This window comes from Erinaceus europaeus, chromosome 14 (assembly GCF_950295315.1).
Source record: "Erinaceus europaeus chromosome 14, mEriEur2.1, whole genome shotgun sequence".
In the NCBI taxonomy this organism is placed as follows: Eukaryota; Metazoa; Chordata; class Mammalia; order Eulipotyphla; family Erinaceidae; genus Erinaceus; species Erinaceus europaeus.
Window position 1 is genome coordinate 55847903 of NC_080175.1, and position 18383 is coordinate 55866285.

At 38.5% G+C, this 18383-nt stretch overlaps 1 protein-coding gene across 4 annotated transcripts in view; it reads left to right on the top strand.

Annotated features, from left to right (window-relative positions):
- The window catches only part of SERPINI1 (serpin family I member 1), a 118205-nt gene that overhangs the window by 78497 nt on the left and 21325 nt on the right, over positions 1 to 18383 (top strand). For all 4 annotated transcript variants that reach the window (XM_060171909.1, XM_007522954.3, XM_060171908.1 and 1 more), the window contains 3 exons: positions 5643 to 5837; positions 9342 to 9546; positions 15010 to 15107. In XM_060171909.1, coding sequence (XP_060027892.1) covers positions 5643 to 5837; positions 9342 to 9546; positions 15010 to 15107 — 498 coding nt within the window. The remainder of the gene's footprint in view (positions 1 to 5642; positions 5838 to 9341; positions 9547 to 15009; positions 15108 to 18383) is intronic.

Genomic DNA, 18383 nt, shown 5'->3' on the forward strand with positions numbered 1-18383 from the left:
GATACTAATTAGAAATCAAGTTGTTTGCTGTGCTGACAATATGATTAAAATAGAGCAAGAAGAATACAGCATACAGCATTAGCGTTCAGAGGTGTTTGTTGGTTTTTAAACCACTGAACTTGATGCTAATACAAAATTTGGACTAGGATTCCATTTAAATGGAGCATTCCATTTTAAAGCCAAATAAATGAAGAGGGACTTGGAAGAAATGTCTGTATTTCTACTTTAATTTTTAACTCATATTTTAAATGTACTTAAGGGCCCTGAATATATCATATTTTACCATTTTGCTTTCTAAGTTGTCATCAAAATAATACAAATGGGAGTCTACAAATGAGATCAAATTGAAAGTAGACTACAACTAGTCAATAGATTGAGTCATATTGTCTTAAATCCCCCCAAATAATGCTAATTTTAAATGTCTTCTATTGAAACAGTTAGCATCCCACAATGTAATCACATACTTTGTCTTTTAACCTCACAACCTCCTTGAGCTTTAAAGGAATACTGTAATTAATAAAATAAGAGAATACAAAAGGGATAGATACCATTATTGTTATGCAAAGAGGCTCTCACGCCTGAGGCTCTGAATTCCTAAGTTCAATTCCCCGTGGTAAGCCAGAGCTGAGCACTTTTCTGGTTAAAAAGAAAAAAAAATAAAATAAAAAATAATTAAATTTATGGGGCCAGGTGGGGGCACACCTGACTGAGTGCAAATGTTACAGTGAGCAAAGACCTGGGTTTGTGAGTGGTGAAGCAGTATTGCAGGTATCTCTCTGTCTGTTTCCCTCTCTACTACCCCTTCCCTTTTGAATTCTGGTTGTCTCTATCCAATAAATAAATAAATAAAGATAATGCTAAAAAAAACTTTAAAAAAAGAATACAGAGCAAAATTGGTTTAATTCCTCAAAAAATTACAATACATAATAATAAACTTAAAAACAAAAAGAAAGCTTTCAAAAAGTAAGTCAGGAATAATAACCAACCTAGAATAGCTTGACATTTTTTAGAGATTGTTTCCAAAATTTTTACATACTATTTAACAAAGATCCAAATTTCTTTCAGATTAGAAAAGGGAACATTTCAAATTAGAGACAACAAAATGTTTTGCGTTAAATTGACTGTCATTCCTCTGTTTTCCCCAAATCAAAAGCAGTTGTTTGGTAGAAAAATATTGGGGATGTGATGGAAGGGTTTTGCATTGGATGACATGTCCATCATGTATATTGTTCAAGAATAGACTTGAAAATGCTTATTGAGTGCTTGTTGTTGAGGCTTTTCTTTCATGATGAAAAGAAAGAACTTATTTTTGTTTTTTTCTTATCAGGAGGTTAATGACTTATAGTTCAGTTATTGGCACATGGGTACAATTTCACATCTTGTCATGATAGGCATCTGAAGAACACTCTCACTTCCAGCTTAGGTCCTTTTCCATTATCCTGCACCGGGACCCCAAAGCTCCCCACCCCTTCCTCACTATCTGTGCTCCTTCCCCAGAGTCCTTTGCTTTGGTGCAGTACACCATACCAATCCCAATTTTATTTTGTGTTTTCCCTTACTGTTCTTGCTTCTTAAGTACTGTTGTTTTCTTTTTATTATTATTATTTTTTTATTTATAAAAAGGAAACATTGAAAAAACCATAGGATAAGAGGGGTACAGCTTCACACATTTCCCACCACCAGACCTCCGTATACCAACCCCTCCCCTGATAGCTTTCCTACTCTTTAACTCTCTGGGAGTATGGACCCAAGATCATTGTGGGATGCAGAAGGTGGAAGGTCTGGCTTCTGTAATTGCTTCCCCACTGAACATGGGCATTGACAAGTTGATCCATGCTCCCATCCTGTCTCTCTTTCCCTAGTGGGGAAGGGCTCTGGGGAAGCGGAGCTCCAAGACATTTGGTGGGGTTGTCTGTCTAGGGAAGTTTGGTCACATCCTGCTAGCATCTGGAACCTGGTGGCTGAAAAGAGAGTTAATATACAAAGACAAACAAACTGTTGGACAATTATGGACCTAAAGTCTGGAATAGTGGAGGTGAAGCATTAGGGGGTCTTCCATTTAGTAAATAACTAGTAGGCATATTTTAGTTATATTTCAAAGGGCCTGTAGCTATACTAGTGTTTTGTTTGTTTGTTTGTTTGTTTGTTTTGCCTGATCCTGAAATCTAATATGCAGGTGAATCCTAATTATTGTCTGGGGAGATGATGTCATGGCTAGCAGAAGGAACAGAAAGCTAGATCAGGGAAGAGAGTAGTTCCCTAATATGGGAAAGTGGTATAAATATTACTGTAAACCCCATTAATTTGATGTGATCTGGGGCCCATAATTAGCTTAGGAGCCTGTGTGACCTCTACATCATCCCTCTAGATCTGGGCTCACATTCTGTGATCATGAGTAGGAACATTCCATGCTGCCCCAATATCAACCCATCTTCCTCAGGTGTATCATAGAGTAGGTTGTCCATCCTCCCTTTGGAGGATGGAACATTCTCTACCATTGTTGATCCGGGTTGAGGGCAAGGTCCTATGGGGACCCACAAATGAGTCTATTCTGTTGTTCCTGATAGAGATGACCAGTAACAATGGAGAGAGGGATTTATTTGAAGTCTAGGCCCATCAAGTCTGTTTGGGAGACTCAGGACTCCCGATTAGGGCCCCAGCTGGTGGAATGGCCTGATAGTGACTAAAGAGTCATCATTAAAGTATGCCAGTCTCTTGCCCTTATTCAGCTTTTGCAGTCCTTGCTTTGCTAAAGTTAGCTTTAGAGTGAGTGAGAGAATTGTAATAGGAGGTAGGTGAGGAGGGTATCTAAGTCTAAGTGGACACTATTTCATTATGAACTTGATACTGACTCACTAAAGACTATTGTGTATTTTTGCTTTCAGGTATATATTTTGCCCTAATTTATAGATACATGTGAACATATGCTCTATCTTATGAGACCTGGCCTATATCTAGGTTTTGAGACTTTGTTAGGAAGTGAACCTGGAATGGAATTAGAGACTACCATGAAAGGAAAGGTCTCACCCGAGTGGTGAGGGTGAAGGGTTGGCAATCCATGCCTGATGTCTCTTTACACAGACTGAGGTGAAGCATGCTGAGATGGTATTTGTTGCATTGATTAGGTTGGAATCAGCGGATGCAATATCATTTGGCCTGACTTGAGAGAAGCATGCAGGGCAGTGAGCCCCACCCCAGAGGTTCCAGGACTGGGAGAAACATAGGCTCTATAGACAAAGCGGGAGATTCCTGTTGTCTTAGGGTTTAAGAAGACAATAGTTATTGCAATAATCACATTGTTTGGTAATTGGGTTAACTTTGAAGAATCCCTTTGTTAGGATTTGCTGCATCATACACACCTTCACCATATTTCATGTCCTTTGACATTGTTTGTATATAGCTATGCCACCAGTTGCTTTTGTTCTCCCTGGACTAAGCTTTTAAGAGAGTCAACATATTAAAGGCTCAGCCTATGTATTAAAAAGACTCAGTCTGTGCTTTAAAAAGTTTGAGATATTCAATCAATTTATCCCCTCTCATATTAATTAAATAGTGATTTATATGACTGCAAATTAATAGGAGTGTACATAAACACCATTTCCACCACAAAAAAACTGTGTCCCCCCCACCACTCTCCAACGACCCATGAAGCTGAACATTCACCCTCACCCTCCACCCAGGGTTTTTTCTTTGGTGCCCTACTCCAAATTCAGTCAACTCCTGCTTTGAATTTCCCTTTCTGTTCTTCTTTCTCAATATCTGTTTATGAGTGGGATCATACCATGCTCGTCTTTATCTTTCTGACTTAGCTCACTTAACATAATTTCTTCTAGCTACATCCACAGTGGGTCAGAGAAGGTGGGTTCATTGTTCTTAATAGCTGTGTAGTATTCCATTGTGTATATATACCGCAGCTTTCTCAGCCACTCATCTGTTGTTGGGCACCTGGATTGCTTCCAGGTTTTAGCTATTATGAATTGTGCTGCTATGAACATAGGTGTGCACATATCTTTTTGATTGAGCATTATGGAATCCTTGGGGTATATCCCCAGGAGAGGAATTACTGGGTCATATGGAAGGTCCATGTCTAGTCTTGTGAGAGTTCTCCAGACTGCTCTCCACAGAGGCTGGACCAATTTACATTCCCACCAGCATTGCAGAAGGGTTCCTCTGTCCCCACTGCCTCTCCAGCATTTGTTGCTGCTGTCCTTTATGATGTATGCTATTCTCACAGAAGTGAGGTGGTATCTCAATGTTGTCTTAATTTGCATTTCTCTGACAATCAGCGACCTAGAGCAGTTTTTCATGTTTGTTAGCCTTTTGGGTCTCCTCTGTAGTGAATGTTTTGTTCATATCCTCTGCCCATTTTTGAATGCACTCATTTGTTTTTTGTTGCTAAGTTTGCTGAGCTCTTTGTATATTTTGGTGATTAGTTTCTTGTCTGATGTATGGCATGTGAAGATCTTCTCCCATTCTGTGAGGGGTCTCTTTGTATGTGTGATAGTTTCTTTGGCTGTGCAGAAGCTTTTCAATTTTATGTAGTCCCACTAATTTGTTTCTGCTTTAGTCTTCCTTGCAGTTGGGTTTGTTTCATCAATGATGTCCTTGAGGTTTAGGTGGGAAAGTGTTTCACCAATGTTTTCTTCTAAGTATTTGATAGTTTCTGGTCTGACATCTAGGTCTTTGATCCATTTGGAGTTGATTTTTGTTTCTGGTGAGATAAGGTGGTTCAGTTTCATTCTTCTGCATGTATCAACCCAGTTTTCCCAGCACCATTTATTGGAGAGAGCCTCCTTCCTCCATTTAATACTTTGGGCCCCCTTATCAAAGATTGATGCCCATAGGTGTTGGGAGTACTGTTGTTTTCTATGCATGGCTGCAAATAGAAATTATTAAGATGTAGGGGAAACTACATATTGGTTATGCAAAGTGACATTCATGCCTTGGGCTCTGAAGTCAGGTTCAATCCCAGCACCACAAGCCAGGTCTGAGCAGTGCTTTTGGTGGATCATCTGGTTGAGTACATGTTACAGTGCACAAGGACCTGGGTTCGAGTCCCTGGTCCCTACCTGCAGAGGGTAAGCTTTTTGAATGATGAAGCAGGGCTCTGTCTGTCTCCCTCTCTATGAAGTTTTTCCCTCTTGATTTCTGGTTGTCTCTATCCAAGAAATAAATATTAAAAAAGAGATTTAAAAATAAAAAAAGGAAAGGAAAGAAGGGAAAACACAAAACAGAACTTGGGTTGGGTTTGGTGTATTGCACCAAAGTAAGGGAGTGTTGGGGGCTGGTGTTCAGGTCCTGAAACATGATGGCAGAGGAGAACCTAGTAGGGGTTGAATTGTTATGTGAGAAACTGAGCAATGTTCCACATGCACCAATTACTGTATTTTACTGTCTATTACAAACCAGTAATCCCCCAGTAAAGGAAAATATAAATTTAAAAAAAAAATCCCTCTCTCTTTTTCTTCCTCTCTCTCTGTGTGTGTGTGTGTGTGTGTGTATTCTCTCATGCAAGTAAGATACCTCTTTTATTTATTTTAAGTTTGTAAGTAGTATACAGTTTTTCTCAATCTCTCTCTGTGATGGTATTCTGATAACTCTTCAGTTCTCTAGTTTTTATCTGTTTGTGTTTCTTTGCACAGACCTGTTGAGAGACTTGGTATCCCCAAAGGATTTTGATGCGGCCACTCATCTGGCTCTCATCAATGCTGTCTATTTCAAGGGGAACTGGAAATCACAGTTTAGACCTGAAAATACTCGAACCTTTTCCTTCACTAAAGATGATGAAAGTGAGGTCCAAATTCCTATGATGTATCAACAAGGAGAATTTTACTATGGTAAGACACTTGGACTTTATTTTATCTTGCATTGGTACATCAACACAGTTCTAAGGAAAACCATGAAATATCCATTACTTAAATTGCTTATTAATCTAGTTTGGTCTATAGTTTACTTTCCTTGGCTTAGCACTGAAAGGTCTCTAATGAGACCAAATGGATATTATATATATGAAAATTTTCCAATATGTTCCTTTGAGTTATAGAGTCAATCAGACCAGTAAAATGGTTTCATTCATAAAAATCCCTGACATTGTACAAAGAAATTCTGAGTTACTAAAAAAAAAAAAAATGTCTTGGGCTGTGGGTGGCTGGTAGTGAACCATCTATTCTGGTAGCTCTTAATTTGGATTCCTCAGCAATTTCTTTTAAATTTTGCTTTCAGACTTGAATATGTGGTTGGCTTTTAACCACACGTGGTTGAAAGGCCACCATTGACAATGAGACTCAATATCATTAGTGTTCTTTTCAAAGACTTTTTGTTGGACATTTCATAAGATAGAGTGCTAATAAACCTCCCTGCACACTATAGTGAACTGTAATGATATAAGCTCAAAACAGAAATATACATTTATATTTATTATTTTTGTATTTATGTTACCAGAGCATTGATAAGCTCTGGTTCATCGTGCTACAAAGGTTTAAACCTGGGAGCCTCAGGCATAAGAGTCTCTGGTATAACTGTTATGCTATTTACTCTACCTCCCATCTCACCCACCCTAGAAACATACACTTAAAAATGGGTGGAACTGGAGGTGATGATGCTAAGTGAAATAAGTAAAAAAATGTGAAAGACAGTTACTGAATGTGTTCATTCATCTATGAAATATAGGAAACTGAAATAAACCAACTTGCTAAGGTATAACAGTAGTAACCAAATTGGCTCTTGGAATCTATGATTTTTCTGGTAGTTGTCAGAGAAAATGGAGGTGAGAGGAAGGGCTGGGGAGTTTAACTGAAGAGTCCCAGTTGTTGTGATAGTACAAGAACAGTGGTGAGTGTGGTGAACTGCAAACACACACACACACACACACACACACACATACCTGCCCCTAAACTCTTATAATACTGTAAACCAATGCAAATTCAATAAAATATTACAGTTTTAAACAAAGTACATGCTAGAACTTATATCTTGTTTTATTTAAACTTATATAGGATAATCAAAATATTATGGACTGGGGAGTTGGCTTAGTGGAACAGTGCATGTCTTCTTTATGGGGGACCCTGGGTTACATACTAGCAGCCATAAATGAGGAAGATGAGCTCTGGTTTCTCATAAAATACAAAATATATAAATAAATGAAGACTAAAAGTATTATAATCCCTGCTAATCAAATTGACAGATAAAAAAGAAAAACAAATACCCATTAATAGGAGAACCAAAATACTTAAATATGATGCCTACAGAACCTGTATCAGTTATAGGAAAATATTCATCACATCTGTTATTGAAAATGGATATTGTAAAGTAAAGCAATGCAGGGCCAGTTTCTTTTTCTTGCCACCAAAGTTGTCACTGGGACTCTGTGAGGCCATTTTGTGTCCTTTTCCTTCTTTTCTGGTAGAGATAGAGGCTAAATGAGAGCGAGAGAGGAGAAGAGACAGACACCTACAGTACTATGTGACTGCTCATGAAGCACCCTCCCACACCCCTGCAGATGGAGGCATGAACTAGGGTCTTGAACCTGGGTCCTCACATCTAGTAACATGTGTGTTCTACTGGGTGTACTACCACCTAGCCCCAAGACCATTTGTTTTAAAGACTTGTTTATTTTCTTTAGGAAGACCTCAACAATTTAGCATTGTTTATATAGTACAAGGGCAATTACCCAATTTGGAAGTCTTAATTATTACAAATACATTGGAAGTCTGGGAAGGTAGCATAATTGTTATACAAATGACTTTGATCCCTCAAGTTCTGAGCTCCCAGATTCAACACCTAGCACCACCATAAGCTAGAGCTGAGCAGTGTGTGTTCTTCCCTCCTCTCTCTCTCTCTCTTTCTCTCTCTTTCTCTCTCTCTCTTTCTTTCTCTCTCTTTCTCTCTCTCTCTTTTTCTCTCTCTCTCTTTCTCTCTCTCTCTCTCTCATTAAAGTAAAAGTAAATAAAACATTAAAAAATACATCGGATAATTATTGTGGAATACTGGGACCTTAGTTTAGCTGTGTACCCCTACTCCAAGAACTCACCTGTGATAGTAGAGAAGAGCCTGAATGGTGAATTTTTCCCTTCTTAGAAATCATGTGGCTCTTTTTAGGTGTGATTATTTACAGTGTGCACTCAGGACTTTGTTTTTCTCATCAGAACTTTACATTGTTTGGAATGATGCCCTTTAAGTATCTGCTCGTGTGAAGTACCATAAAAAATAAGTAATATTAGAGAACATGTTCAAAAATAAGCAAAATATTACAGAAGCCAGACCTCTCACATTTAGCACCCCATAAAGGTCTTTAGTCCATACTCCCAGAGGGATAACACTAGGGAGCCTTCCAGTAGAAGTGGGAATGGTATGGAGTTGTACCCCTCATCCTACAATTTTGCCTATCACTATTAAATCACTAATAAAATTTTTAAAATATGCAAAAGGATTCTGGAGATTCTAAAAATAAAATTAATTCTGCCTGGCCAAGGAGTTGCTTGAATTTCAAGTCTTAATTGAGAATGGATCCTTGATTTCTCAGACACTGTAATTTTTTATATCCTATCCACTATTTTGGAAAAAAGAAAAGATTCTATAACAAATTAAAACCTTTCATTATCAGGGAAGCAGATTCTCAGTTCCAGTTGAATGTTGCAGCTCTCTTATATTTTTTATAACATTTTTATTTTGCTTATTTTTGGATAGAAACAGGAAAATTGAGAGGGGGAGAGAGAAGGAGAAAAAGAGAGCGAGATCTGCAACACTGCTTCCCCTGCAGGTGGGGATTGGGGACTTAAAGCCAGGCTCTTGCACATAGTAACATGTGTGCTCTACTGGCTCTGCTACTACCCAGTCCCCAATGTTACAGCTCTCTTTAGGAAGCCCTGATGGGCCTCTGGGCAGCAGGTTCATTAAGATTATCACCATGGAGAATCATAGGGACTCAATGAATCAGGCAAGATGAACTCTATAGGAGGAAAGCAAGAGACATGCACACATAGACATACCGAATACCACAGGCAGTGACCCTAGCTTCCCAGGGCCAAGACCCTTTAATAAGCTGTTGGTAGACCCAAGTTGGAGCAGGCCAGCCTCTCTATTTGTCTCTAAGGTATGCCTTGTTTGGTCATTCCAGGATGCCTTGCTTGCACAAGGCCTGTCACAGTTCATCCTTTTAATTATTATTATTATTTTTTTTTTTTTTGGTCTTGAACAGGGTGCAGACTTCCTGTTGAGGAAATAACCTATAAACCCTTTCCCCAGAGCTTCTTTCTGACTCTAACCTACCCCTAACACTTTTGCATACATTCTGATATTCTCTCCACATCCCCATCACCACCTTTCCTTCTTTTTTTCTTCAGGGGAATTTAGTGATGGCTCCAATGAAGCAGGTGGTATTTACCAAGTCCTGGAGATACCATATGAGGGAGATGAGATAAGTATGATGCTGGTGTTGTCCAGACAGGAAGTTCCACTGGCCACACTGGAGCCCCTGATCAAAGCCCAGTTGATTGAAGAGTGGGCAAACTCTGTGAAGAAGCAGAAAGTGGAAGTGTACCTGCCCAGGTGAGAGGTTACTAAGTGACACCCTCTAGTAGCATACAAGGCCTATCAACAGTCTGACTCAGAAAAACTCTTGCCACAGATTTGGAATTTTAGGTTCGCTGCTAATCTTTTTTGTTCTTCTTTTTGCCTACCTCTCTTCTCTTTTCTTCTCTCACATCTTCCTCCTCCTCCATCTCCTCCTTTTGTAGGCTTTCTTTACCCTTGGAAAGTTATTTTTTAAATATTTAATTAGGGAAATGATTTACAAGACAGTTGTCACATGACTACAATTTCTTATCTCCCTATGATAGGTATCTATCTGCACACCACTACCACTACCCACTTAAGTCCTCCACCATCATGCACTGGGTCCTCCAAGGCCCCATCAGCCCTCCCCCAACTCTCCTCCCCCTACTCCCCCTACCCCCGCCTTTGCTGGAGTCCTTGGCTGTGCTGCATCAAACCACTCTTAGTTTAAGTGTCACCCAATGTTTTCCCTTTCCTTCCTTCTTTCTTCAATCCCCACCTAGAAGAATGAACATGTGGTTGCCTCATGCAGCCCTGCCCCTCTGGAAACACATACTCATTTGCTGTTTTATTCAGTCCTATTTACCAAGACCTAATTTCAGACAGGAGTCAATATTCTCAACTTCAGCTGAGAAGATTTGTGATGGCTTGCCTCCGAATATAATTTGCATTGATAGTCTGCTGCATTTTATTAATATTTAAAGTTGACTATAGCTGGAGAGAAAAATAAGCTCTGACATTGTTTCAGTAAATAGAAGCCCAACTATTTGCTGGATGTATCTCTATACAACCATAAAAAAAACCAGAAAGAAGGAGCCCGGGTGGTGGCGCACCTGGTTGAGCACTTGTTACCATGTGCAGTGACCGAGGTTCAAGCCCTCAGTCCCCACCTACAGGGGAAAGCTTCACAAGTGGTGAAGCAGGGCTGCAAGTGTCTCTACTCTATCTCCTCCTTCCTTCTCTATAACTGGCTGTCTCTATCAAATAAATTAAGATAACAAAATACAAAAGAAAAGAAAAGAAATAAATGACCTTTTGTAGGCACTGCTTTCCTTCTGTGGGTTCTTGGTGGGATCAGACTTCTCTCCCCTGTGTTAGAGAGACAGTTAGTGTTTGCAGAACCACACCCAAGTAAAAATATTTGTTCTGTCTTTGCATCCCTTAATAGCTAATAGTGCACTAGACTAGTAAAAACACATAGCATAATTGGCAGAGCAGATAGCATAATTGCTATGCAGACAGACTCTCATGCTTGAGGCTCCCAGATCCCAGGTTCAATTCCCACCACCACCATCAGAGCTGAGTAGTGTTTAGGTAAACAAACAACACAACACAGCACAACACAACACATAGCATGTATGGTCTAGACAGTGGTGAGGGGATAAAGCATTCTTCAGCAGGTTCTCTCTGCCCACTGCTCTTTTTTTTTTTTTTTTTAACCAGAGCACTGCTCAACCCTGGTTTATAGCGGTGTGGAGGACTGAACCAGGAACTTTGGAACTTCAAACATGAGAGTCTCTTTGCATAACAATTATGCAGTCTTTGCTGCTACCTCAGACTGATACTCTGGTTCTCTCCCTCTCTCTCTCCCCTCATTAGTAAATAAACAATGTGTTTTTAAAGTTAAAATGAATGTGTGGTTTTAAAAAGATACACAGCAGGTTTACAAATACAATGTATATGCTTTAGGCTAGTCGATCAGCCACACAAATAAAAAATAGTTCAACCTCTATGTGTGTCTACATGTGAAAATCCAATTCTTAAACTCATTCCATATTTATAAAAGAATTTAGATAAGTTTGAGCATGTGCAGTTGATGAATAAGACATCAGTATCAACCCTGAATTACTATATGATTGGGAAGGTAGCTCTGCTGGTCGAGTGTATGCTCTATACATCCAACGTGCTCCGTGTTGTGTCTCATTAAATGAACAAATGAATGAATGAACAAATATGTAAATCTGCTTTTAAAAGCAAATTACTATAGCCTCGTTAACTCACACAAATTTATTCTAACTTTGGGGATAATCATTTAAACATTACACCTGAAGTAAATGCTTATTTTCCCAAATACTTTGCTTGTGCTTGTTCATGCTAATGAAGGAACTCTATTTGGAATTCTAGACATTTTTTGTATATACATATGTTAATGTTATGCATTCACAATATATTATCATGCATGGTATATATTTATTAATCTACATATGAAAATTAAGATTATTCTAACCAAATGGTTCATTTACTTTCTTTTTGGTAAAGACATTTATTTAAGGGCTGGGTGGTGATGCATCTGGTTGAGCACACATATTACAATACACAAGGACCCAGGTTCAAGCCCTCTAGTCCCCATCTGCTTCACAAGCTTTACAAGTGGTAAAGCAGTGCTGCAAGTCTCTCTCTCTCTGTCTCTCTGTCTCTCTCTCTGTCAATTTCTCTCTGTCGCCATCCAAAAAATAAATTAATAAAAATATTTTAAAAGGCATTTAATTGAATTAATTTTCAAAAAAATGCTTTAGCTGGCATTTTTTTCATGCCTAACATGAACAACTATCTTAACTCTAAAGGACAGTTTACATTTGACTATTACTATTTAAGTGTAAATAGCTGTCTTATTCGTAGCTAAGCCCTCAGCATTCATTTTGTTATCTTTCATGACTTTATGAGAAATTTCTTTTAATAATATGGGAAATTCAGTGCATTGTTAGTGTTTTCATTAGACAACTATAGCAGTCAAGAGCAGCATTCCCAAGTGTTTCAACTCTGGGAGAACACAACGTTGTTTGGAATATTTTAACAGAATTTGAGATGCGTGCTTAATAAATATCATCTATTCTAATTCATCCACAGTCACCAGAAACTGGCCTCCAGGCTCTGTCCACTGAGAAATTGAATATGGCAGCAGAAGAAAATTAAATTTTCATTTTCTCGGAGATGCTCTTCAATTATGAAAGAGTTTAGCTTGCTTGCTCGTATTAATGCCTTTTTTTAACTGAGGCACAGCTAATTACCATGAATCCTTTCTCCAGGAGCTCAATAAGCCTTTCCTCTGCTAAATGATTGCTAGATAAGATGAATCTGACTCTCTGCTTAAGAGACTGTTTTCTTTTTTAAAAAAAGAAAGGTTTCATAATATTATAATAATATTTTATATTATTATTTATTTGTTAGAGAAATTGAGAGGGGAGGGAAAGAGAGAGACACCAATAGCACTGCTTTACTGTTCTTGAATCTTCCTCACTGGAGATAGGGACCAAGGACTTGAACCTGAGTCCTCGTACCCAGTAATTGTGCTTCACGCAGGTGCACCACTGCCCAGTCCCTGAGACTATTTTCAAAGAATCACTCATCAGTAGTATCAAGTAGGAAACTACCTCTCCTCATTATGTTAGCTATTAGAACCCGTAGAGTTCATGGTTTTGATAACCCTGTTTTAGCAAAGGTATAGTTGTTCTAATAGTTGTGTCTAGATTTGCTCAACTCTCTTAAATGGTTTGGATAGCTGAAAATGCACTTTTGTATTCCTATGATTGGAACACTTTCTTGTCCCACTTAAGTATTTTAATTGCTGGTCCACTAGACACACACTTTAGAACTGCTGTTTTCCAGGCTGGGTGTATGGACCAACCTGCCAATGACCATGTCCAGTGGAGAAGCAAGTACAAAAGCCAGATTTCCCATCTTCTGCACCACATACAGAATATTGGTCCATACTCCCAGAAAGATAAAGACTAGGGAAGCTTCCAGTGGAGGGGATGGGACACAGAACTCTGATGGTGGGAACTATGTGGAATTGTACCCCCTATTATCTTACAATCTTGTTAATCATTATTAAATCACTAATAAAAATTTTTTTAAATTAATGCTGTCCAGAAAAAAAAAAAAACTGCTGTACAGGTATGGTGTACTGGGTTGAGGAAACACATTAACTATGCACTAGGACCTGATTTCAAGTCCTTGGTCTCCACCTGCATTGGAGCAGCTTCACAAGTCAAGAAGCAGTGCTGCAGATGTCTCTCTTTCTCCATCTTGATCTTTCCCTGCTCTCTTAAATATTTGCTATCCTATCAAAATAAAAGAAAAATAGCCAGATAAAATGGATACTAGAAATGGCGGATTTGATGTGTAGACATTGAGTCCCAGCAATCCCTCAGGACAATAAAAAATAAAGGGAGCTGAGCAGTAGCACAGTGGGTTAAGCGCACGGGGCACAAAGTGCAAGGACTGGCATAAGGATCCCGGTTCAAGCCCTCCTGCTCCCCACCTGCAGGGGAGTCACTTCACAAGCGGTGAAGCAGGTCTGTAGGTGTCTCTCTTTCTCTCCCCTTCTCTTTCTTCCCTTCCCCTCTCTATTTCTCTCTGTCCTATCCAACAACGAAGACAGACAACAATAATAACTACAACAATAAAACAAGGGCAGCAAAAAGGGAATAAATAAATAATATTTATAAAAAAATAAAATAAAACAAAATACAATTTTCCCTCTACCTTCAGAATTATATTTTGAAGTATAACTACAGAGATGGGGAAAATAATTAAAAGAGAGATCAGTAATAGCAAAGTTTCTCTATGTATATGTGACCCCTGTTATTCTTCTAATGTAGTAGAAATTTTCAACAAATTAGGATTCAGAAATTCACTAATACGGAGGTCATTCTCTGTCTTTCATATATATGAACAGATGCAAATGATATTATAGAGATGAAGCTTACCATCTAGAAATGGATCTTCATTTGTGTTAAGTATGGTAGTAAATTATTACAATTATTTAAAAATAAATAAATAAAATAAAATAAAAGCTTTACTTTAAACACAGACTATTTGGGGTCTTGGGGAATGGCAGAAAGGATAGTTACTTTTGCTTTTTTTTTATTTTTAGTTTTCCCTTAGGTCGATAACTCCTATAAGGACCAAATGCTTAATAGGAATTGTGTTGTTACCCAAAATACAATAATCTATGCAGAACAAGTAAAAATAAGAGAAGTTATTACTTAACCCTTTCCACATAGTGACATTATACATTGATCAGATTATTTAGAAAAGGATGACATATCTTGGGAAAATGTATAATCAGTAATTTCCAGTTTATCAAACATAAATCAAATATAACTATAAATTATATTGTTTGGACAAAAGATTCAGGAAACAACTCACTTGTAAGTTTTGTGTAGTACCATGGTAATAACACTTGATCACAAAATACATGAATTCTTAAATATGCAGAAGTTTTATATTGATAACATAAGTTCTTCCTGTATATGAACTGAAATACTATTGTGGAGTGTTTTCCTCTTCTCTTCTTTTTACAAGCACAATCAAATGTAACTTCGAGTCAAGTCAGTTTTAACATAAAACAGATTTTAAAAAATAAGTCTATCTAACGTGATTTCTTCACAAGTTACACCATGCTACAGTGAAATTTTACTCATCAAATATTTTCCCCCTCTGTACATTCTTCAGGTTCACAATGGAACAGGAAATTGATTTAAAAGATGTTTTGAAGACTCTTGGAATAACTGAAATCTTCATCAAAAAAGCAAATCTGACAGCCTTGTCTGGTAGGAGATATACACCAATGTTAAAGAAGCACTGCTCTGTAAAAATGTTTCAAAATTATCTTGTTGGATTCTGTTTATAATGGCATTTTGAAGTACAGTTTTCCTTTGCCTGGAAATATAAAAAGTATTATAATTTCCATAAGCAAAACTAAAAATACTGTTATAATATTGGGTTTATTTTATTCTGGGCCATGCCTTATCTTTGATAGTAGATTTTAAAAAATGTTATTTATTGACTTATATCTGGATAGAGACAGAGAAATTGAGAAAGGAGAGGGAGAGAGAAAGAAAGCCACCTGCGGCACTGCTTTACTACTTATAAAGCTTTCTTCCCTGTAGGTGGGGACCAGGGATTTGAACAAGGGTTTATGTTCCTGCTGACATATGCATTCAGCTGGGTGTGCCATTGTCTGGCTCCCTTTTGGTAGTAGATTATATTCTCCAGAAGATCCATCCTATACATCTTTTATTTCTGCCATCCCATCTGACACAGTGCCTTGGGGAGTAGATAATCAATAAATGCCATAATTGAATATCTCAATATGTCCAGTTGCAATGCATCATACAGGGAATAAAGAAGGGAGATAAGATAAATGAGTGCCTGCTCTGAGGACTAGAGACTTTGAAAAGAATACACAATGAGTTGATATATATATATATATATATATTTTTTTTTAAAGTCATTGCTAAAGACAGGTTTTTAAAGGCAAAGCTTCAAAATAGGTTTAGCATATTAAGTGTTAAGTAATTCATTTTAAATAATTCCAGAAAGAGATTGCAGTTGAATTATTTAAGTCAAACATCCTAATTCACTAGGGTAAAAGCTATACCTGTCACTAACATTAAATTATTTTGATCAGGGGGCTGGGCAGTAGTACACCAGGTTAAATGCACGTAGTACAAAGCGCAAGAACTTGTGCAAGGAGATCCTGGTTTGAGCCCCCACTCTCCACATGCAGGGAGGTTGCTTCAGAAGCAGTGAAGCAGCTCTGCAGGTCTATCTTTCTCCCCCTCTTCTTTCAATTTCTCTCTGTCCTATCCAGAAAAAAAATTTTTTTTAATGGTCACAGGAGCAGTGGATTTATAATGCAGGCACTGAGCCGCAGCAATAACCCTGGAGGCAATATATATATACATCATATAAAATCCTTTTGGAAATATTTTAAGCAGCTAACCCAGCGTATTTGTCATCCATAGTAAGAGCTGTCTACGTGTTAGTTAAATTACATAGTAAATATTTTCTATTATTTATAGAGAGCAGGGAAAAGAAAATAAGATGCTCTCTAATGAGATCAAGATGGAGATATACATAAAGACAACAGACATGCAATCTATAAACCTTCTTCTGCAGCTAAACCAGCTTCTGCAACCAAAGAGAGGCAAGGTTCTGGGTGAAACTAAGCAGTTCCATTTCATTATTCTGCTCTGAAGTAGCAGTTTGTAGGAAATCAATAATGTCTGCTGAACTGGAAGTATGAGGACTTTTGAATGAAATGTCAGAAAAGATGATGCCTTCCCACATCACCATAGGGGAGAGAGAGAGAGAGAGAGAGGGACTAAGACCAGGGGGGTTCACAGCTTTCAAGAAATTCTCAGAATCCTCTGATCAAAATAACCCTTGCCAGGCCCTGGTGGTAGCATATCCGGTTAAGCACACACAGTATGAAACACAAGGAACCACACAAAAATTCAATTTCAAGCTCCTGTTCCCCACCTGCAGGGGGAGATGTATGCCTCACAAGGTGTAAAGTACATCTGCAGGTGTCTCTCTCCCTCTCTGTCTCTCCCTCCCCTCTCAGTTTCTCTGTCCTGTCAATGAAATGGAAAAAATGGCCACCAGGAGCAGTGGATTCATATATAGTGCTGGCACCCAGCCCCAGTGATAACCCTCCAGGCAAAAAAAAAAAAAAAAGAAAAGAAAAGAAAAGAAAATAGCCCTTGCCTTTTCATGTTTTAGATCAGATAGACTGTATTCTACGAAACATTCAGCTTCTAGCAATGAACTGATAGTCATGTGTACGATACTACAACTTCTCACCCTCATTTGGAGAGTGTACAGGCCCAAGCACTAACAAGAGTTTTTCTAAAAGCCTGCTGCACAAATGACCTTGCCTGCTCACAGAAACTGAGCTTTCCACCTGAGCAAATGTTTTCAAGGCTCATATTCAAGGTTCTAGAGGGTCTAAATTCTCTGGTGAAATTGTCAAGAACATAGGACTGGTGGAGATTCAAAAGGTAATAGGCGTCTTTGTACCTGAGTCAGAAATCTTTTTGTAACTCAAGCATAGTTTAAGATTCTTCAGCTCCCTTCCACAGGAACAGAGGGAATCTGTCCTACCATACTGGCCAAATTCCAACTGGATATATAAATATAAATAAATATATAGTTTTATCAAAGAAATACTGAGTTACAGGATAGTTGTCACATGTCACATGAGTATGATTTCTGGTTATTTGTTGTTGTTGTTTTGTTTACTTTTTGTTTATTTGTTTTTTGCTACTAGGTGTATTGCTGGGGCTCAGTGCCTGCATGGCTCTACTGTTACTAGTAGCCATTTTTTCCTTTCTGTTTCTGACAGAGGGAGAGACAGAGAGAGAGAGAGAGAGAGAGAAAGAGAGTGACAGAGAGGAAGAGAGACAGAGAGGAAGAGAGTCACCTGCAATACTGCTTCAACACTTGCATAGCTTTCTTCCTGCAGGTGGAGATGGGCTCTTGAACCTGGGTCCTTGTGCATTGTAACATGTGTGCTCAACCAGGTGCATCACCACATGGCCCCCCTCTCCTCTCCTCTCCTCTCCTCTCCTCTCCTCCCCTCCCCTTTTTCTTTTTAGCTTTCTTTTCATTTCTTTTTATTTTTTTCTTCATTTCTTCCTTTCATTCATAGACAAAGAGAGAAATTGAGAGGGGAAGGGGATATAGGTAGGGGAGAATGGAAGAGAGATCGATAGCTCCAGTACTGCCTCACTACCTGTGAAGCTTATCCCCTCCAGGTGGGCACCAAGGACTTGAACCCAGGTCCTTGCACATCGTAATGTGTGTGATTGACTGGGTGCTTCAGCACCTGTCCTGTAGAATGGAAGGCTTCTTAATGTCCTGCTCACAGTCAGGATTGGGACATAGCAGGCCTGCTGTCATTATCTGCTGAAGGACAGAGTGATGGAGGCAAAGAGAGAAAAGGCTTATTCTGGATTACCTTATATATCACATTTCTGGCCATGTTTATATCCTTAAAGCATTAGTAAGAGTGGATGGGTTGTGGCATAGTGGATCAAGTG